Below are 23,443 nucleotides of genomic sequence, written 5' to 3'. Positions count from 1 at the left end.
TTATGCAACAACTGTCAATCTCAACCAAAATTCCACCACCTGTGTAACCAGCGATGTTTAGCCCATGTAGATTCACTCCAGTCTAGTCTCCTGATGAGTGAGTTTCGCGACTCACGAAACAACGTTGTAGAGATGACATTGTAAAATCAATTCTCCAGCATCCCTTGTATATCTCGCTCTACTTTTGTATTGAGCACTTTGTATCGGACAAGTCGAACCGCATACTTCGTATATATATATATATATATATATATATATATATATATATATATATATATATATATATATATATATATATATATATATATTTCTATATATATATATTTCTACATATATATATATGTGTGTGTGTATATATATATATATATGTATGTATAAGTTTGTATCATACATACATACATACATACACATAAAAAGATAGAGCAAGCGAGGCAGAGACCAGAGGCACTGTAGTCTGTTCGTTTGCAAAATATATTCGTTAAGTGTCCAATTCGGAAATGAACATATCAGTCGGATGGTTGATCATAAAATTGACGCATTCACTGGGGCGTGGATTAGTGCGTCGAAGCAATGCTTGAGTGTGCGCATATTTAGTGGGCGTACTATGCTGTCAGCATCAACGTATCAAGCAGGTTTCGGTCGACTCTGTACCCGAAGCACGGTCAAAAAGGCCGCGCGCGAGACGCCTTTTAATACATGGAATGATTATATGTTCTCGCGCGATACGACGAGATTTAATTTCACGCAGGAATAATATTGACGCAGTTGCGCTTCATGAACTCCCATCGTGTAGCATTCATATTTCAATCAGTTAACGAGAAGCGTGACGTCACAGCGGCCTGGTCTGACAACATATATTGCGTCATAGCCTTAATGATTGCCATCAAAAATTAAGGCTTTTCGCCCTTTATAAACAATGTGGGAATTAATTAAGCAACACACAAAGTGTTCAGAACAAGATAAGTTGTTCTATAAATTTGAGTCTACTCGGGCACGACTGGCATCATGCAATGTGTCATAGTTGTTAACACGTTTGTGAAATTTGAGCTGAATCGTAGTGTCCTGTAGTAGGGTATGGTACTGCACTTCAACTGGTACATGGTGACGCCTTCGTCAGTTTACACTGGGAAGTGACATTTGGTGGCGTTAAAGTTTTCATACAGTACTTTCTCTGTAATGTTTATGAGTTCACCTGTCAAGATGCGACCACTTTGTGCAGTGAGAAAACGGTCCTTGTGCATTTTTGCAGTAATTTGTATATGTCGAGGTAGGGCCGGGATAATTTACATGCTGACGTTGAATTAATACTCAAAGCAAAGTCAGGAGTACTGTTTGTTTATTCGCTTGCAGTTGATTGAGACCATCTTCAGAAAATTGTAAACATTTCTAGCTCACCAATCATTAAGTTGGAATAAAGTTGTTTTTGTGGAACTGACTAATATAAAGGGCCAAATTTCTACAAAGTGTTAAAAGGCCAAGATTATCCTTGTCACTGCACACCTATTTGACCTCATATTAATATAAACAGCGAGACATCTTCATACCAGTCGAAACATGGCTTTACTGACCGTGACTGCAGGGGTGTTTCGGGAAGACAAGCCCTTTTTGGGTCAATCACAGAGATCGATCGATCACAGGGTTGTCCACAAACTGTGGCTGACAGAACAAATTAATTGCAGCTATTGTTTTTAATGTACAGAGGGATAAAATAAAACCTGAATTTTATTCTCGGGCACGTTTCTGAATCATGGCGAGTTTTAAATTGGAGAGCTGTGTCGAGAGATGTGTCATTGAACCATAAAATATGATCCTCTTTGATTACACTATACATGTACAATTGAATTAAAATGTACAACGCTCTAAATCCGAAATTGGAAATATGAATGAACGGGGCCTACTTTATACGGTGTCACAAAATCGCTCGCGCTGCCTCGCTCTGGTATGAATATGGTTTTATCGCACCATGTTACTGTTCATTAAGCATTTTGTGATGGTCTGACTAGTCTGGAACCTCTCCGTAATTTCGTCGTACGATGCCCCAACTTTTGGGGTACCGTCCCGGGGTACTGGACACCGAAATTATGGAGGGATTCTATACTATACAGTTAGACTTGATATGGAACGGGAATTGTGATATAAATTGCGGCTGCGTTATACCGGCAATTCGATCTGTTATTTCAGGGTTGGGTAACGCCAACAGACAAATGTTCTTACGCTCGTAAATATGCCACAAGACACATTAACACGGTTCAAAGATGAGGTGGAGACCCCATGACCCATCCCACTTCTCGTTAACGATTAATATCACGGCAGTCTCGCGTTACGTCAGATGTTCGGACCAGTTTTACCGTCCTAGAGACAGTAAATCGTCTACAGGGTCATTTCTGGAGAAAAAAACACAGCTCGTGCTGAAATGTTTTTAATTAAAGGAAACGTTTGAGTGTGTCGCAGTAATTCTCTGGGCTGCAAGTATTCAATTTGATGGTTCACGGGTCATCTGTTTGTCTCGCGTGGAAAGGAATGGCGTGTGGTCGACGTGGAAACCAATACAGCGGAAAATAAACTTTAAACATGTCTCCAACTCAGGGTTCATGCACTCATATCTGTTCTACGAACTCTCTTTCCATTCCCACAAGTGTAATTTATCGGATTTTGAATGAAGTGAAGACGCGTTATTACTGTCATTCTGATAAAAAAGGGAGAGTGGAAAATATTCGACAGCTGTGTAACATTCGTCCATAGATTTTGTCCTGCTTGTTTACTTGATTGAAAAATAAAACGGCACTTACAACTGCTTACATTGGTCACTCGCCAATAATATTAAATTGTATGACAATCACAACACAGGCGTCAGGGGCAGTCGACAAAGCTGTCCGTGAAACAGAGGTGCTCACATATCACGTACGATCATTTCTTTGGCCAGGAAACGGGAAGAATTCCTGTAGGGGATTCGAGGGAGGGGAAAACTATCGGGAGGGCCATGAGCGAAAATATTTAAATTTCAGAGAGGGCGGTTGAAAACAGCTTCTGTTTGCCCCTGAATTATAATTTTCTTCACAAAATAGCATTTTAACATGTACAGCTGCTCTCGATACAATATCTATAAACCAGCTGGTTGTCTGCCTGACTATCTGTAACTCCGTGATGTATCTGTGCTGTCTAAAAAGCAGAGAACCGTGTTTGTGAACTAAAACCGGTTTACAGCACAATTCAGGAGTTTTGAATATAGTGCGGCGCGGCGGTGCCCTTCAGGCGTTGTTGTGCCAAACCTTGCAGTCTTCTCCCAGGCAAGTTTGCTTCGAAATTTGCGTAATATATACAACGAAATTAACAAATACCGTACTGCAGCCTTGCCATTGTGATTTTTTTCCTTTTAATTTAATTGTATCAGCATAAACAGCCACAGCGTGTTGAAATGAAGCACATACCGTAGTTCAGCAAATACAGTTTTGGTGAAGTGTTTACATAAGTGGACATCTGTTTCAGCCAACGCACTTTTCAACGACAAATAATCTCGAGTTTCTTTGGTGACTTTTCATACCGTACCACTAGTCTGCTGACAGTTTAACGGTGCCATTCTCATTTTTACAGGTGTTTTGACATCAGAAGCGGAAATGCACCTCCGTGCGGACATTTTCAGGGATTACAACAAACTGGCTCTGCCTATCTCGAACGTTACGGAGATCTTAAACATCACTTTTGGTCTGGCAATATCACAGATCATTGACGTGGTAAGCTTTTCACGCCAACATCATTTCTCATTTGAATCTTCAGCAAGACACCGTGCCTCTTACATTGCCCAGTAGGAAGAATGATTAAGAGCGCCTCCCAGAGTCTAACCTGTTTCTTATCCCGGTATAGAACACCCTCGCTTTCTCTGTCGTTCCCTTTCATTTTGCTGTGATTCAATATTCGATTTACTTCATCCCCAGCTTTATTCAACCTGTCGTTTTCCGCTGTATAATGTCTCTTTATTCCTCGCTCCGTTTCCCCAGTACATCCAGAAATTGGCTTCAGTCAGTGATTTTTTTTTGAAAAAAGAAAATCCCTTTGTAACAAGTTTCTGTTCAGTATATATTATGTGTCTTTAACATTTTGGGCGATTCTGTTTGTGACGAGTAAGTGAATATTCAAGGTGTCGAACGGGAAACAACGGGGCCTGCGCAGTGCCGGGTTAACACAGTACATCGTACCATAACCTGAATATTCACCAGGTTAACCCCACTGCATCGCGCTCGCTCCTTTCACATAGTTTCAAATTAGACAAATATGCATGCATGGGAAAGTGACATAGGTTTTACTTCGATTTGCCGGAGAGAAAAGCCAGGTCTTGTCAAGCTGCAATGAATTATTCCATCAGTGGCGAGTTTCTCCACAAACGCCCTTTGCTCATAGTAGTTCTCATAGACCTAACAGACGTATAACATCATGTGAATTTTTGGGGGCGATATTTTGTTCATTCGACGCCGTCGCTCGACCTTATCGTCAATTATTAATTTTCTCTTTCAGAATGAGAAGAGTCAAATAATGACAACTAAGGTGTGGCTTAGACATGTAAGTGTTACTTCTAATTTCCACATACCTAAATATTCATAAAACTCTCGTTTTCTCGTTTCAAATAAGCGGAAGAGCTATGTTCATTAATCATTTTTTTCGATTCGTTTCCTTTACGTCGAAAGGATCTAAACAACAAGCTTTCAGAGATGAACTCTGGAGTACTAGAATTTGGAGCATAAAATGAATGAGGCATTCTCTCATAACACATTCTGAAATTTAACAAACGAGGCAAACCCGTCAAACGTATGCGCAATGTATACTATCGATTCAAAACCGACAAACAAACAAACGATTAGTTTTTAAGTCTGCGGTGGTTGAGAACATGTATTGTTAGCCGAACGTGCTTCTTGTTCGCTGTCTTCACCGATCGGTTGTATCAGACGATGTACCGGTGACTAAAATCCTAGAGGGGGAATCGCTTCCGCTGGCATCGCTGTGCGATCTAGTCTGAGCACCTCACCCGGCGCCCGAATCCCACGGCATTTTTGTCATTTTACTGTTGTCAATCTTTGTTTGATGTTGTGTTATTTTTCACCTTGAAGTCATGGACTGACAGCCATTTACACTGGGACCCGGGACTCTATGATGGAATCACCAGTATTCGAGTACCGGCGCAGAGCCTTTGGATTCCAGATGTATTAATTTACAACAAGTGAGTCAAATAAAAAAAAATGTCTTTACTGCCCAAAAATCCCCATGGGTCATGATACTAAGATCTCAATGAACATTTCAAGACCAAAAATGGAGTATTTAATCACTCGACTCCTCTTTATCAAGGTTACCCTGTTACAGTGACCTTGTACGCTCAATTACAGCATACACCCCGGAGCGATTGATTAAATCATTTGTGAAAATTTCGAAACACAAGGGCTCTCAAACATTAAATAAGGTAGTTAAGATTCACCGCTGAGGGCGCTGTTGTTAAGGCGGACAGCATGAACACAAACGGTGTTCAGATTTGCTTTTTCTCATTGAAATGTTTGAATATAACAATGCGTGCAATCAGATGTGTCAATGTAAAAGTGACTTATCATGTAAAGTTTTAAAGTAACCAACGAATAATTGAAGTGAAATCTATCAGAATTTTTAAATCTGAAAGAAATTCAAACTTTTGGCGATGAACTCGTGCTTAAATCGTCTACATGCACTGTCCATACAACCTATAAATTATACCTCGACAATTTCCATGTTAGTTTTGATGGATTGGTGACGTAACTCCATCACCTACCAACACAGTCCTTTCACGTTTCCCTTGGGATGCGAGATAGCATAGGACATTGTGGTATATAGTTTATTGATGTAATCTTTATGTGTTCATTCATGTCGACAAGTTCATTTAAATCAGCACAGTGCTACAACAAACTGCATGGCCCAGTCCAAAAAAATGGGTCACTCAGTCCCGAATTTGACAAAAGTGTACCCTAGACAGTTCACACTATAATAAACAAATTCTCATGTCTACAATTTTCCTTTACAATGTGTGTGTTGGGGGGGGGGGGTCAAAAGCCCGAGTCTACAGTGTTATGGATGTCAAAAATTCATTGTCCACAAAATGATGGTCATAAAAGTCATTAGTCAAAACGCTGGTCTACATTGAAAAGTTCGTTGTTGAAAAGTCTAGTTAATCAATATTTACTTGGTCACAGGTCAGCATATGGCGAAAGGGGTCTCTCAACTCCACGGTACATATATGTGTCCCTCAGCAGTGTCCCCCTTCCCGGGTCTCAATGTACGGCACCAGGTTCACTGCATACCATGCACGGTCATCATGATTTGACTTCGTGGTCGCATTCGAGGCAAATAAATCTCCCCGCCCCGTCAAAACAAACTACAGTGACTTTACCCATTTATGCTCTGGTCAATATAAGTTTTTATCCCCTAATTGATCGATCTCCAGTCAATATAGTACAATATAATACACTTTCTTGAAATAGAAATTTTCTATCTTTTTTACGTTTCCAGCGCCGACGGTTCTTACGACGTCCAAAATATGGCCATGGCCAACGTTTTCTACAATGGAACAGTGCAGTGGGTCCCACCGGCCATTTATAAGAGTTCATGCAAGATAAACGTCGAATACTTTCCATTCGACGAACAGACGTGCAAAATGAAGTTCGGGACATGGACTTACGACGGTACAGTCGTCGACCTGCTGCCGGAAGACGACATCGCCACCAAGCGAGATTACTGGGATAGCGGCGAATGGGAGATCGTGAAGTCGCCCGGGAAGCGTAACTCAGTTATGTATCCGTGCTGCGAAGAAAACTTCGTTGACATCACCTTCAACTTCACCATCAGCCGGAAGCCGCTCTTTTATGTGGCCAACTTGTTGCTTCCGTGCGCCCTCATCTCCTTCTGCAGTGTGCTCGTCTTCTACCTCCCGTCTGACTGCGGCGAGAAAATGTCCTTATGTACCTCCGTACTCGTGTCGCTATCTGTGTTCCTGTTGCTCATAACCAAGCTGATTCCAGCCAACGCCAACACCATGCCCCTGATTACTAAATACTTGTTGTTCACCATGGTTCTGGTGACGTCATCAATTGTCATTGCGGTGTTTGTGTTGAACATTCACCACCGCTCGCCGTCCACCCACGTCATGCCGCTCTGGGTCAGGCGGGTTTTCATTGACACCCTTCCGAGGTTTCTGTGCATGAAGAGACCGGACAATTACAACTTCAGGTACAAAAGCGTCGGCATCTCGCTGACGCGGGACGCAATAAAGAACAAAAAAGTGGATTCCAACAGGATCGTCGTGGAAAATCCGAGTCGGAGCAATTTCACAGTGCGCATGCGTTCACACGCTGACAATTTTATGGCGCACAACGGAGAAGAGGAAGGTAAGGACCATTGACAGTTCAGGTTTGAACGTTCCCGGATAATCTTGCTATCCTGATCCTACCCTTTGAAAATGTCCGTTGATGTGTAGCATTAACTAACGTCGATACTTTTGCAGCTAGGTTTCGTGCTTTTCTCTTTTTGATGATGATGATGATGATGATGATGATGATGATAATGTTGATGATTATGATGATGATGATGATGATGATGACGATGATGATGATGATGATGATGATGATTTTAATGATGCTGGTAACTATATGCAGGTGATGGCTTAGCTTTTGTTCATCATTACTCCAGTTTCAGACAATTTTTTGCGTTAGTACTTAACGTTAATAAACTTTCCATGAAGTCTGAAAAATACGTCTTCAATAAGTTCGTGACTACACATGCGCACTCAGGAAGTCGTTTTTTATGTGATTTCAGTCAACGCCATGGTTTTACTTTTAGAATTGCATTAGTTTCTGAATAATTCCAGCTTTGATATACGGTATTCTCCCATATAACTTACAAATCCCTGCACAACATATCCCATTGTAGTTTCCATAATTAAGCCTCCCCCTGCCTCAAAGAACACGGGTGACTTTATTTATTTTGTGTGCACATTCCCTCCCGACCTTTTTGCTTACGTTTACCGCAATGCTGAAAATATATATCGCCATGTTTTTTGTTTCTTTTCTCTTGTTTTCCCTCCTTTTTGCAGCAAGCCAAGGACTTCCGATACCAAAGTATCTCCCCTCTTCGGTTTCAGATGGTGACGCCACTGAGGCGTTGAACATCGACAAAGCAATACAAGACATTATGTACATCACCAGTACATACACAGACGAACAGGATTTTCTCCGAGTAAGTGCGCTCTCTGTATTATCTTTTGACTGTACACGAACCACAGTCACTCCACTCCACTCCACAGTGCAGGGACATGAGCGTAACGCATTTTTTGTGATACTCTGTATAAGCTTATGACACAGTAGGGATGTGTATTCAAGAAATCTAACTACATATTTCTTTTCCTATGAATTGTATTCCTATGATTTTAAACTTCATGACCTACTGAGAGCACCATGATCAAAGATATAGCGTTGGTCTTTGTTCTGGTGTCATCTAACGGAATAGAACAGCATTCTACGAGAATTTTGTCAGGAACTCTCCACTATCTTATGTCACCAAAGTGACTTATCTCCAGACACAGAATAGTCATTTATACACAATCCTTGCAGATTTTATGAAGTAATCTCCATAGTCGTTTGAATGGAGTCCGACTGAAGTTATAACGTCAACTCCGTAATGTTGTCAAGAGGCAAGAATGGGGTTTTGCGTCTCTTTTCACACTTAGCAATCACAGGAATTACTTCACATATTCCTCCTCGAAGGAAAGCAGCTTCGGGAACACACAAAGGCCAAAAATCATACTTTCAAAGGGCCGAAGGGGGCGCACTCTCATTTGAAGTGTACACACATGTGTGCTGCCATTTTACTTGTTTTGTAGTCCATTCAAAATTTTTGACCAAGGGAGTTATGATGAAATTTACTCCAGATTTTACTCCAGCACGACCAGTACCACGACCCGGAACCCTTATTGGCACCTTTTACCCTTAATTACGACCCATTATGATTTCGCCAAAAATGTAGACTATTGTAATATGTAGACAAGAATGTAGAAAAAAATGATGCTTCGTTATATCAAGAACTATGCGCAGTGCGGGCCAAATTCCTGTGAAATTCCAAAACAGGCTTATTTTATCTCCAAATGCAACACAGTGGATTTCCTGGCTTGCATTCTTTTGAGATATTAAAACATGGCGTTTGTCCTCTCTCTCTTCTTTCTCTTTCAGCAACGTGAGGATTGGAAGTATGTTGCCATGGTGATAGATCGCATATTTCTGGTAATTTTCTGTACAGTTTGTACATCCGGGACGATGGGAATTTTGATGCAGGCTCCACTGGCCTCCAAATTTTTCAAAGACCAGCTGTTCGGTTGAAGAGGGCATAATTGGATGCTGCTGAGAAATCGACCTTGAGAGGTCTATTGCTGTTAGAAGGGCATCTTTCATGCCGTCGAGCAGTGACTTGATCACCTTAGTTTAACGCGGAATGGCCGGATCGATGGTACGAAATCTTCCAATCAAGTTCTACGGATTTCCGTGAATTGTGAAAGTGGCATATCCGTGGTTTGACCTCCACAGACGACACTGGCAAAGACAACGCAATGATAGCAATTGGGTGCTACAAATTTCATCTAACAATTCGCAAATCGTTGTGGAGCGCAGTCGCTTCCCCGATGAGGTCTTTACTTCTGCTGTGCATGTGGATACAACTCATGCAACAGCTATGACAAGCGGCAGCGTTATGCGATTGGCATTCTCATACATTACGTGTATCCATGGACGCCATCATTGTTCACGTGACTAGCTACGAGGGTTGAGACGTGTTTGTTTGTCACTTATTTGTTCGCTCTTACCCGTCTTCCGCAGGATCAGGTGTAATCAAGCGCTAATCACGTGTAATGAGGTTTGTGTTGGAACTGACGGTGGTGTTAGCCCAACACCGACATTGGACGAGTTTGACATTTTTTAGGATTTTCAATATCAACTGACAAAACTGACATATTTGATTGCCTATCGTAATTAAAAGTATTTATGTTAGCTTTACCATTATATGAAAAACATAAAAAATAACAGCTCGGTGTGCATTTCACCTTGTAGATTTCACCACAATCCCACCACAACCATGCTTACCTGAGAGACTTGGATCGCAAAGTAGTTTTGCTCTTTTATTCGCAAGAGGTGAAATGAATTTGAAAAGTGCAATTCAAAATTTTCGAGGATGTTTGAAAACTGCAATGGCAAATTTCGTCTAATAATAGGACGGACTGATCAAATTAATGTTTCGTTTTCAATAAATTTTAGAATTTGTCCTTGCTAATCAATGCATAAGGATAGAACAGTGCTCTTAGAAAATAGCTCAACAACATGTCCATCATACCAGATAATCTACAGTCACTCTTACCCACTTGCGAATGGTGAATCGATTAATTAAGAAACGACATATGTAGGCCTTTATGTAGATAATGTATACTTAATACGGCTTTTCGACAGATATCAGGATACACAAATCAATGTGTATATTTCAGTTAGTTTGAAGTGGCTTTCCGTTCATCGAAAGAATTTGTCTTCCACAGGGATGAGTGCTAGTTTATCGCCATAAATTTAGTAAAAATATGATTGCCACGTAACTGCGAATATAGATGTAAAAGGACTAGTCTTTTACCTTGCGGGTTTTACGCGGATAAGATAATCGTTGAAGAGTTTCGCCAGGCAATGGGATATGAACTTCCGCTTTAGCGTCTTTTTGTGGTTAGAAAGCGCTGCCGTTGGTAGATAATGTTCATATTTTGATGATCACGTGATTGAGCACATAGTCACAATATTCAACTTCGACTCCAAAGACCGATGAAAGCTACGGCTTTCTAGCACCTCTTTCGTTTACAAATGAGGGCGCCATTTTGTGCTGTGTTTGAAGCATTCCAAGTTTGTAATTTTTCTGATGAAAATGAAAGATACGTTGTCTTTCACACATTTCCTATATCTTCCTATTTTAAACATTGGATTGATTTTGAAAGTATGACTAATTTTGTCGCATGGTCGTTTCGATCACGTGATTATTCCTCGATGTTTTGATTGTAAATTTGTGTGTTACGAATGTCAAATAAGTTTGGACGCTGAAACCGATAAATATCATTAGGACCGATAAATATCATTAGATATACGGTTTATTTGTATGATAATGTGATGAGAGTATGTTGAAAAGTTCAAACTTTGTCGTGTTCAAAAGTTCATCTATCATTTCAACTAATAATTTCAGCCGATGTGTGAAAGCGACTACACCCACACTGTCTTTATATCTAACGAAGCCTTTTTTTAAAATTTTAGTTACGTTTACTGAATTATATGCCTGAGCTGTCTCGCTTTGCGGAATATTCAGGAAATTAGGGATACCAGTTATTCTAATTCTTTGCTCCAACAACGCATTTCTTTATCGATTAACAATACTTTATTATTAAACATAAATTTGATTGGTATTTTTAAGATTCATAGTCTATTTTCACGCAGAATTTGAAGTAAACGGGCAACTATCCCATCGATAATATGATCAAATTAAACAAATTTTGTGTTTCCGGTAACATACCTCCGAAAATTAGGGAAGGGAAGTCGGAGGAAATTTATTTTTATTTTCCTTAGCAGAGACCCATAAAGTACGGTAAAATTTAGAGCACTGACTCGAAATATTTTGAAAATGCGAAAAAAATGTCTAGGGTCGGCAGCTTTTTTTTAGGGTAGGCCAGGTTACCGTAAACACACATATTTCTTTATTTGAACTAGGTCTGTGAAATTCTACCGCCATTTTCGAACTCCAGTTACATTAATTTCAGGCTCGTTCGCGTTCGCGTAGCCAGTATGAACTAATAGCTTATTTTTCTTGGGTAGATGATTACCCATGGATAATTTAGCGTTATGATTCCGTGGACGTGGATGTAGAATATATAATATGAAAGAGAATGACAATATTTTTACTTTTGCGTAGTCATCCTCCTCAACACTGGAGAAGTACGTATGAGTCTGTCAATGAGAACTGTCTCGTTCTTTTTCGTAATGTAACTTTCTGCCGTGGCCTATTGAACGCACGGTGACCGCATCTGCATAGAATAAAATACAGTTGTAGTAAAAAATCAACTCAACGATATCTCCAGGTTTTCAGGCAATTTAAAGTTGCTTGCGTCCTTTTTTATCCCGCAATCTTCCGTTCTCCCAGATGAGATGGGTATGTCATGTTATCTTTAGTGCGTCACGTTGGTATTTATGCGTCACGCCAAGAAAGGTGTTGAAATGAGAAGAATATAACGTGTCCAGTGGAGTGACGGTAACCATGACAATCGCAAAAGGTTCTCTGCCACAAATATTGCATTTGTTGACGTTTATCTACCGAAAAACAAATTTCAGAAGAAAAAGGACGATTTACGCAATGTTTGCCAAGATTCTGACACCTAGCACCAATTGTTTTTGTTCTTTTGTTTGTTTGTTTGCAGAGGAGGATTTCATAGTATTCATGAGAATCAGTCAGACGTTCCGATGAAACGTAAGACTCAAGGAGGCTAAATGAGAAATATTCCCTGTGAATAAACCTGTCTCAATCTGCATCGTTCAATCAAATATTTTTCGCTAATGTACTTTACCATTAACCCAGTGATTTCAAACAACCTCATGGCAGGCATCCATAAAGGCATTGGGTTATGATGCCTCATGAATCACAAAGCTGTAGTTGCGTGAAACTAAGCATGTTTATCCGGTTGATGAATTGATTTTAACCACTGAGCATTTAAGGTTTTTAAACAGTTACTTAATACCTGTAAAGTTAGGGGCGTGGCATTTATTGTTGAAATGTTTTTGTTCCTCTCATAATCAAAGGTCTTATGTGGTGTTGCGTGTTTTTCTTGGGAGTGCTTCATTTTGTTCTACTTAATTTCATTGCCGTTTAGGAATAAAATATTGGCGATCTTGCCAAATTCAAAGCAGTCTGTCGTTGGTTTCTTTCCGTTCTTGTATCAGAAAACGAGGTTGATTTTTTTAAATACAGTATTAACACCCACCAGCATTTTCCAAAATGTCTATTAGTGCAAGATGCGAGGTATAATGATATTCAAATATGCAGATTACACTAATGAGCATTGTTTCGGTATTAAAATTCTATGCTAATGACCCTTAATCAATGTGGAATATTCATGTACCTCGGATCTTGCATTGTATACAAAATGTATGTCACAGTAGGTAACTGGCAATTTGTTTCGAATATAATAGTCTTCGCCGAAAGGCCGGTACCATGTTGCACACTTATCTCAAAGACACGGTACCTGAATCTCGGCTCTAGATTAACCATGTTCAATCGCTTGTATTCTGATACTACCAAGAAGATTTTTTAAAAATTTCCTGGTCAAATTCCCGATCGTCCTATTTGCCTCTGAGCTAGCACAGACCGAAGGAACGCACATTCTACGCCATCCATTCACGGGTCAATTTAAGTTGCCTGTTTTATGTTTTTTTATTGCTTATCTTTATTTTATTGTGATTTAAATGGATGTTGTTCTTGTTGGTTAGGGGTTTTTTGTGTTTACTGTTTTTATTTTCTTATATTTTAAGCTTTGTATAGACTTTTTATTCTTATGGGGGCTGTAACTGGGCGAAAGCCCTGCTCCTGCTACGAATAAAATAAAATAAACGGTGGACGCGATTCAATTTACTCTTCTACACCAATTGAAAACCTCGTGAATTTTCAGCGACAAAGGTCTGGTATCGAAAATGAAACACTTTGACAGACTAGGTAGGGTTTCAGCGTAAATTATCAATCAATCAATTAATATGAAATCAACATGATATACCTTTAAGAAAGTTTATAAATCTTCAACTTGAGGCTAAAGTGAGTAATTTTAGTAACATATGTATGAAATATTGCCAAGGGATTATTACAACAGAGAGAGAGAGAGAGAGAGAGAGAGAGAGAGAGAGAGAGAGAGAGAGAGAGAGAGAGAGAGAGAGAGAGAGAGAGAGAGAGAGAGAGAGAGAGAGAGAGAGAGAGAGAGAGAGAGAGAGAGAGAGAGAGAGAGAGAGACAGACAGACAGACAGACAGACAGACAGACAGACAGACAGACAGACAGAAATATGTAATCACTATGAAGATACCGAAGGATAGTCAATCTTGAATAGAATCAGTTAAATTCCTACCCAGTCTAATAGACGTGAATACTGATTGAATATCATGTCCACAGTCTGAGACTTGCCATGACAACTCAAACAAAGCTGAAACATTGCAGTGAATATAATGGAGAAAGAAGGTACAACTTCGACAAGCAAAAATTGCTTATTTTAATCATTCGTTTAAGAAGACATTAGGTACTAAACGAGCATCGGCTCAATATTTTCCCACAATCAATCGGGACGAAAAATAGCATGCATGACATGCTGTCGGAGAACAAATGACACATCATTTGAACATTATTAATAGGACTAAGCAGAGCCTATGTGTTATCCTTCTACCAATCAGACTCTTTGGTAACTTTCATCCAATGACTGTGGACTATAATCTCCCGCCAAAAAAATGTTTATCCTTTGCTGTTCTATTACATTCGGTGCATGCGCTTTGGCGCCTTTATATGTAATTGCTACAGTTGTGTTCCGGTTGGCGCCTTTTTATCTCACGGCGTGTTCAGTAATAAAGCTTGTGTGTTCTTAGCATGAACTGGTATCGTTCGTAGTTCTGTGTATAAATCAGACAAGAACCTTGATCATAAAACCCAATCACGACACATGCCTCGAAATCTTTTACTCCAGTGAACTTGTAAAGGTGATGAACATGTGTGACCCCATATCAATCAAAAGTGAATACATTTGCTTTTTGATTTGTTTTTGCTTTTTTGCCCTGTTTTAATATTTTCCAATATCGGTGGAACCTTTGTGGAGATTGGTTCTCTGTCATGCGTAGTGCTATTGGCTGACAAAAACATACTACCCTTGTTTTATGCAGTTTGGAATTGATTCATCAAGTCAAGGCGTAGAATACATTAAAATGCAAATATCTCAAATCATTATTTCAGTAATAACTTAATTGTGACGAAAGCACTTCTTTCTTAAAACTGTGAAGCATGGCAATGTATATACCCAAACTGATAAATATAAAAGTGTATAGTTTACTGAAGAAAAACAGTACAATGCAATAATAATAGTATGACATTACTGGTCATTAATTAAGATTTTTAGCTATGGAATTTTCACAATAAATTAATTATACACAAGGTTTGCGTAACGTTTACGTATTGCTTTAAAGTTTATCGATTGACTCGCAACATATACACTGTACCACTTGTGCGTTCATCAAAATCAAGACAGTATATTTGGCGGTCGGTGGCAATAAAAGTAGCAATAAATAAATAAATAAACAATAAACAAATAAATAAATAAACAAATAAATAAATTAATTAATTAATTAATAAATTAATGAATTAATTAAAAAAAATTCCCAGACAGAATCGACTTGTTATTTGTTATTCACCCTGACGATAAGAATTTCCTTTCTGGTACGTCTGCTTGGCACAGTTGTCAAACATGCCGATAAAAAAATTCAATGTTTCAATTTTTGGTGTAATCAGCATTAATATCTTTTGAGTTTAACGCTGCAAGAATGTCAGATCAAGTGCATTAATTGCTTTAAAATACAAAACAATATTAAACATTAGAGGGAAAAGAACTGTAACTTTTTGTATGTTTAGTACTTCAATTTTATAAGACAAATTGCATAATCATATTATCCTCCATAAAATGTTGTGAAGTATGAAGCGTTAGTCATGACAATACGTTGCACTCTGTACAATATATGCAATGCTACTATCGATAAATGAATTAGTGTTTTGGGTGATTCAGTTGCTAACAGCAATATTGGACACCCAGCATTTTGACATGTTTTGACGAGTAAGGCGAGAAACTCCACAGAGAGACAACTACACATGCCTCAAGTCAGTGTGATTAATTATGTCAAAACTTAAATAAATACCTTTTAAACGAATATTGTCGCGACCTAATGTAGTGTGAGTGGCGTGATCGTCTGACAGTCGTGTGATCGCGTAGGCCGTCAGGTTTGGTAAGCATTAACCTAAACCTGACCAAAGCAAACATTTAGAACGTAGCAAAAGATTAAAATGGTCAATACGAATAAGAGAGTAGGAGTATATGAATTGGTTGAGAATATTTATTGGAACATAAAATACGCCGACTGACTTGTGGGCTAGCCTAGATAAGAAAAAAATTACGGGAAATCCACAAAAATGGAGCTTTTTATTCGGTATTTGTTTCATTCAAAGAATAATTTTTTGATTTGACATGGCGATGAGGCCGAAAATTGTTCAAGTAAATCAGTAATTTTACTCATTTGAGGATCGTGTCTTGATAGCTTGAAAGCTATTGAAAAGACGAATTCGATTTTCAAATTGTGTTTTTGAAGTAATACCTATCAAGGTATGTGCATTCAAGAATAAGCAAGAGCATTGAGTATGATCAAGATATTTGTACATTTTACTATCATCGCTTTTTATTTCTTTGGCACAAATTATTAATAGGTTTGTGTCCGTCACTCTTTGAAAGTATTTACACTAACCCGGTAATGTCTCTACCTTCGCACGGTTTCGGAAGTACTTCACGGAGATGTAAAAGAGGTCGAAAATAACTAGGACACCAACAACGAGAACAGACACGGCCGTCCACAGAGAGAATATTACCACGCCCTCCGATTTTAAACCGAGAAATGTCGATGGTTTCTCCACGTGAGGCCTCGCTTCAGAAATTGGTGTAGATCCGGTTTCGAGTGCCGACAACGCTTTGGTTGAACGGGTCAAGTCGTTTGATTCCAGGTGCGTAGTGCCATTTCCGATAGCTGTGGCATCTGAGGTTGCCGTAGTTTCGGGCTTTGTTGCAGTTCCCGTGTCTGTGAAATAAAAGTGACAATCTCATCAAATATCAGCCAGTAAATTGAGATGAACTGAGAGTCACAAACTGCACAGTAAAAGTCCTTTTTCTTGTACGAAAATAATCTGTGATTTTTAAACAAATTTGACATTAAATGTCTGCAGGTACTACTGACTCGAATTTGAACGTTTTCTCAAACTTTCCTTAATGAAACTTTGAACCATTCTTTTAACAAAGCGATATAAACCAGGGATCACTGCGCAGACTTTGGTATCATGAGGAAAACCACTATAAATTCAAAGGAATAGGCCGCGGAGGAAAGCACGGTGGAAGAAGTTATCCGGTACTGAGTGAATGAGCTTCGGAGACGGAAATTTGGGCTCAATTTTTTAAAAATTACTTTGTTGGTCTGCAGTTGCTGTGGACTGGTTTTGAAGCTTCTGGAGTGAACAAAAACTCCACAGCTATGTTTTTGTAAAAATTAAAAAAAGATGTTTTTCCCCAAGGCATGAACTTGGTGATAGCGGCCATTTTCAATTCTCAATATTAGTAAATTTCAGGTAATCTGTTTTTCTGTGACCTGAATTTGCAAAGTCATCGTCATATGTTTTTTTCTCCCGGGTGGAATCAATTGATAAGTATGTATTCTTGGAATGTAATTGTTGTTGATGTAAGTCGACAGTTGGGCTTTCTTGCTCTACTGCGTCGGACTTTCTGGTCTCCATGGACTCCACAAACCAAAGAACAAACAAACAAACAAACAAACAAACAAACAAACAAACATATGAAACGAAAACGGAAAGCCTCAAATATTCCCTAAAGCAAACATATCCTCAACCAAAAGTACATTTGAATGAGGGAACGGTAGGTTTGAAAACTGGGCATCTACCAGAGCGACAAAATTACCCTCAAACACGAGTACTGAGTCTGTGTGGTATAAACCAGAACCACCACTTGAAAGCTATAACTTGTGCCATCAACTCAGCTCCACACTGCATTGGCTCCCTCACATACACTTTGCACTATACTACACAAGATTGACGGAAGACTGGATACTGTCACGTAAAACTACAGGCGTTATCGCTTGACAAATGTATTAGATTTCGGATTAATGGTAGATTTTTCCCTCCAATTCACAGACGACGACGTGTTGCATAAATTGCACTGGCAATCAACGTAAATACAACCATACAAGTTCATATTTTCACAGGAGACAACAATAAACGTTGCGTGACCCAAAGTGCACGAGAAAACGACAATGCCGGGCAATTTGGATTGACTTATTTATACCTAATAAAGTTGACAGCAACTCGGATGTGGGTGTCGTTTCCATCCAAGAACCATCCTCTGCAGTCGTGTCTCTGGTGGTTTCGTCCGATGCTACACTGGATACCAATGATGCTGTAGTCATTTCGTCTGTGGTTAATACCGTACTCAGTAGCGGCAAAGTCGTGGAAGAATTACACATAAAATTACCTGTATATGTAAAGACAGCCTGATATTAATATTAAAAAATAGCTCGCTATTTTGTGCACTGCACTGCAATCATTCATTCTCTCTCTCTCTCTCTCTCTCTCTCTCTCTCTCTCTCTCTCTCTCTCTCTCTCTCTCTCTCTCTCTCTCTCTCTCTCTCAAAGTACACGTATGTAGATGTCCTCGTGGGAAATTACAGTCCTTGATGCCCAAAGCAGATCTTTATAAATAATAGCACAAACTACTTCATTCACAAAGTTATCTGGTAATTAGGTTTCATCCTCAGAAGGACAGCACAAAATTTCCTCGGGTCTTTACTCTCATTTATTTTTATATGGTTTGGACGTACATTATACTGTGTAATGAGGTGTTGAAATTCGGTTAACAATACTTGTCTTAGTGGCGTCACTATGAAAACAATTCAGAGTGCTCTGTCTGTCTTTCTCTCTGTCTCTCAATATAATATCAGGGCTCGAAATTAACTTCTTACCCTGGTAGTCCACTTCGGCTACCATTTTCTGAAGTTGGTAGCCAAGTGACAATGGCTGGTAGTCCATAAATATTTTAGTTTAGGGATACTGTACTCGTCCGAGTATAAGCCCCGGTTCAGCAACACAAAATAGCAGTAAAACTAGGGGCTTCCACTCGAGAAACCCCATGCTATGTGCCACGAGCGCTTAATTTATGCTAATTTATGTACATTTTAAACTCTTTCTATCACTTTCGAAATCGGCTTATACATCCAAAGAACTTGTAACTTGAGTAAACAAAAGCAAAAAAAATATTCTGATGATCTTTATGAACATTCCTTGTTACACCCGAGTCTCTCCATACAGACCGTAATACATTGATACTGATCGATAACTATAGATAAAAGACAGCGAAAGTCAGCCACGATTTCCGAGCTTAACTGACACAGTGTTTTATATCACTATTTCAAATCAAACTGATAACACAATCTCTGGATACAGAAGTGACAGTTTTGTGAAATTTCAGCATCTGGAAATACGTCTTGTATACTGCCGATCAACAGCACAGTGTGAACTGGCATGCAAAGACTGCACAGGGAAAAGCAACTCAGCATTCTAGTATCAAACGCTCTGCATCTTGTGAAAACAATAACATAGCAGTGAAAATTGTAATAGTCATCAGAAAAAAACTCTTCACAGATGAAAGGGTAATTGCTTCAAACAAATGAAACTGCATGTTGACTGCATTTGGCTCGTCCCTAAGTGACGGACATCGCACGCCAAGTATTTCATGTCTCAGGATTTGGTAGTCCGCATGGGCTACCATTTCATGGACTTTGGTAGCCCAGGGAAAAGTTGGTAGTCTGTGGACGCAGGACTACCGTTAATTTCGAGCTCTGAATATATATATATATATATATATATATATATACATACATATATACATACATACACATTTTATGTACATATGTACATACGTACATTATATATATATACGGTATATATATACGGTATATATATATATATATATATATATAAATACATACATATATATGCATATATACACATATTGTATGTATGTATGTATGTATGTATGTATGTATGTATGTATGTATGTATGTAAGTATGTATGTCTTCAAAACCGTTGCGATGAAATCACAAAAAAGCAGAGCAATGTGGTCATAAACTGGACACTTCTTACCAGTGTATGGTTGCATTTCACATATGTACGAAGAGTTTGCTGAACAAGACGTAAGAGTCCACTTCCAGCCACTACCACGATTCAGTTGCATGCACTCGGTATCGTTTCCAGACGGTATCCAGTTAACGTAACTTTCATTGGTTAGTTTCCCTCTATTTACCCAATAAAAACCCAGGCCTGTGTGTAGGAGACCAATCCAGTAGTTTCTACTATCAACCACACTTTCGATAAACTCTTGTTCTAATTGGTCGTCAATCTTCAAAAGCGACCAGTTTTCACGACCACAATCTACGTGGGCCTGGAACGCGGTTTTCATGTCATCATAGATGATGTAACAAGTGTCTCCGAAGGTGTACATTGACGGTTCGTTGCCTTGTGTAGATAAAGAAGAAATAAATCTTTTATTGCACATTAGAATTAAAGGTTGCTTAAATTTGAAAGGCAACCGTTTCGTATAACCGAACTGCAATTGTATATTACTCACCTAAACTAGAAATATGACTGATACAATTTCAGGTTGATTTGGTTCATTTATATTGTTTGAAATGGAAAATATTTTCTTAGGCAACGATAGTTGTTTATTTAGACAGTCCGGAGCAAGGGCATTTAAATAACTGAAAACTTGACAAAGTTTTTACTTTGTGTTGTTTACCAAGTGTGGTGAAAGAGGATAGGAACGTGCTAGCATGCTGGCACATACTATTATCCGATTCTTTTTTTTTCAATATGGTCTGTACATCTGTCTGCTTAATGCGGTAATTGTGCTAAAAGCATAAAAATTCCAGTGTTTTGACACAGTCGATAAAATCTACTCGTCGGGTTTGTATTCTGATGCGGCAGTTGCATCAAAATAGTTATTCTGTTTACGCGGGAGTATTTTTCTCGTATACAGTCGTCTTGACACCGTGGTTCCGAACAATGACCCTTTTGACACCATGCCGGCAAATATTCAACCCCAACTAGAAATCCGTGCGTAGAAAGCGAGTAACTTGATGAAATAAATGCATCGGGTTAAAAGTACAGTATCTTGCAAGAGTATTCCGATCGTCTCGGAAGTTTGCTGGTGAATATTGGCATTATTGAGTGAATTATAGAAAATCGTATTTACCTTGGTGCCCCGTAGAGTTTGTTTTGAAATTGAGGCAAGTGTTGTCAGGTATACATGGTGTATCTATGTGAAACGAGAAAACGAAAGTTATCGGTATTAATATCAAAATATAAAATACAATATGTTGTTGCTTTGAGGATTTTGTCGCATATACCAGGCCAAAAAGCTGCGCCGCAACTTTAATATAAGACACCCGGATATTATTGGCTTGTTCAAACTCGCTTATGCCCTTATGCTGACCTCGTCAGTGTTTTAAAGGGACAAAGTCGCTCTTTTTACGTTTTTGTGGTGTTAAGAATACATGTAATACTTGCATAAAGTCACTCAGTGTACAACATGATGTCAATGCATAAATTCAACATGAATTCACAGATTTTCTGACAAGCACACAACATGCTCTTCTCACACTCCAGCTCGGTTTCCTGTGACAATTATTCATTTCTGTAATGTAAGTGAAAGACACTATATAAAAGGTATCGCATGCATGGAGTCTTAACTCTATGTAACAATGTAAACTCTATGTAACAATGTAAAATCAGGCATGCATGGACTGGAATTCCTAAAATGTTTCAATGAATGTTTAATCGTATCTGAGAACTAGAGTGAGTGCAGCTGACAAGTATTTGAGAATGTTTCTAGTACCCAAACTGCACAAACATCTTTCCGTGTCAAACAAAATTCATGAAAACTAGTTAAAAAGGCGACTTTGTCCCCTTAATACATTTGTATTATTCACTGATTTAGTTTGAGTTTGAGAATGGAGAACATAGCGCAAAACAGTTGCAGTTGATGGATTTTTATTGAATTTCGAACTAGGTGACCTATGCCAGATAATTTAAAATGGGCTGTATCATAACTTTAATGTTAGGTTTCAGTGTTATGTCACATACCGTAGTACATAACTTTATCAAACTGTGAAAACGGAGGTAGGCATACTTTTGCCTAACCTACCTTGATATTCGCATATGAAGCCAATTTTGTAATAACAGGAACGGGCACCCCACTTCCTCAGGAAATGCCTCATGTCGACGCACCAGCCATAGTCATTCGGTTCTGGAGGGGATGATCCACCACCGTACCAGTTGCTCCAACCGTCCTCAACGGGGGAACCGCTTCCGCCCAACCACGCAAACCCGCCGTTGAACTTAAACAACCCTAGCCAGTAGTCTACACCAGTCATGGCATGCCCTTCGATGAACGTCTGTTCCTCTGGACTGGAAACTTCCAGCATTGTACCACCTGTGTCATGGCATATTTCATAAGCCTTGAAGGCATTGACCACGGGCCACTCCACGAACCAATAACAGGTGGCAGACTGATCAAGGTAAAGAGTGCCGTAAGGACATTCTGTTAAGACAAATGTCATGCCATTGATAATTTGCAGGGTTTTTTGCGAACATACAGTTGAACATTCAAACGCCAACTCGACCGTCAAAATTGAAAGCATTCTAAAGTCAACAAGAGTGGAAGAAAGGAACTCAGACAGACAAATGGCGTAATCCGCCAAAACCTTCTCCAAGAAATACAGCTCTCACGCAAGGAGTAACCATGAAATCTTACTTAATAAATCAGCTTTTTTGTTTTTACTCACCGCTAACGGTTGTATTTACACGTAAGATGTGCACAACTAGAATCAGCAATGAAGTATCCTTCCTGACGTCGATTTTTCTGAACATTTCTACTTTAGTAAACTGCTTTAATTCATCCGGCTATACCTAGCAACTTTGCAATGCTGAAAATGTTGTTTTGTCGTCTAATGACATCCTTTATCAAATCCTATACTTTTTTCTATTGGTCAAATGATCTATTGGCAGTATTGATCAAAGAGAGAAAAAACAGACAGAAAAAAGCGATATTGTATTATATTGTACAAATAAGGTTCGGAGATCGCTGATTCCTGGAACGCCGATCGACCGCGGCGCAGCGAATTCTTCGACTAGAATGACAGAGAGCGTGCGCAGTTTAATTGACCAACTTTTGGGAAAAGTGTGTCGAACACAATAAGAGCGAGATTCAAAAAAGTGAAACACACAAACAACCAGTTATTAATTAGTATACACTGTGTGCAATAAAAACTGGCACTCATGAAAGCAAAAGCACAGGTAGACAAAGTTTTATGCAGACAAACGGTTTATGATTGCGGTAGACAGAGAGAGAGAGACAGATGTGTGAAGCAGTGTACACACATACACATTTTATTAGACTTGGTTCAAGTCGGTGAATTTAAAAAAAATAAAATCATTTATAATAGTTTCTCTTGCGTCTCTCCTATTTTGTACAAACCTATCC

At 39.0% G+C, this 23,443-nt stretch overlaps 2 protein-coding genes across 3 annotated transcripts in view; one reads left to right on the top strand and one right to left on the bottom strand.

Moving 5' to 3' along the window:
- LOC139144915 (neuronal acetylcholine receptor subunit beta-4-like) overlaps positions 1-12,967 on the top strand; it is a 60,958-nt gene extending 47,991 nt beyond the window's left edge. Inside the window, exons 2-7 of one of the 2 annotated variants that reach the window (XM_070715744.1) lie at positions 3,592-3,731; positions 4,510-4,554; positions 5,100-5,209; positions 6,520-7,394; positions 8,099-8,241; positions 9,231-12,967. In XM_070715744.1, the coding sequence (XP_070571845.1) occupies positions 3,592-3,731; positions 4,510-4,554; positions 5,100-5,209; positions 6,520-7,394; positions 8,099-8,241; positions 9,231-9,377 (1,460 nt within the window). In that variant the 3' untranslated portion in view covers positions 9,378-12,967. The remainder of the gene's footprint in view (positions 1-3,591; positions 3,732-4,509; positions 4,555-5,099; positions 5,210-6,519; positions 7,395-8,098; positions 8,242-9,230) is intronic. The other variant, XM_070715743.1, reaches the window with a different exon arrangement.
- Positions 12,968-16,082: 3,115 nt separating this feature from the next.
- Positions 16,083-22,893, bottom strand: LOC139146096 (secretory phospholipase A2 receptor-like). The gene is made up of 6 exons (XM_070717535.1): positions 22,746-22,893; positions 22,106-22,501; positions 21,155-21,217; positions 20,047-20,418; positions 18,193-18,378; positions 16,083-16,921 (listed from the first exon to the last, which is right to left on the bottom strand). Exons 1-6 carry the CDS (start codon positions 22,828-22,830, stop codon positions 16,590-16,592), a joined length of 1,434 nt encoding a protein of 477 aa, XP_070573636.1. The 5' UTR covers positions 22,831-22,893; the 3' UTR covers positions 16,083-16,589.
- Between the last annotated feature and the right edge of the window lie 550 nt (positions 22,894-23,443).

This window comes from Ptychodera flava, chromosome 12 (assembly GCF_041260155.1).
Source record: "Ptychodera flava strain L36383 chromosome 12, AS_Pfla_20210202, whole genome shotgun sequence".
Taxonomy (NCBI): domain Eukaryota; kingdom Metazoa; phylum Hemichordata; class Enteropneusta; family Ptychoderidae; genus Ptychodera; species Ptychodera flava.
The sequence above is the reverse complement of the archived record's forward strand: the minus strand, read 5'-3'. Positions and strand labels throughout refer to the sequence as shown.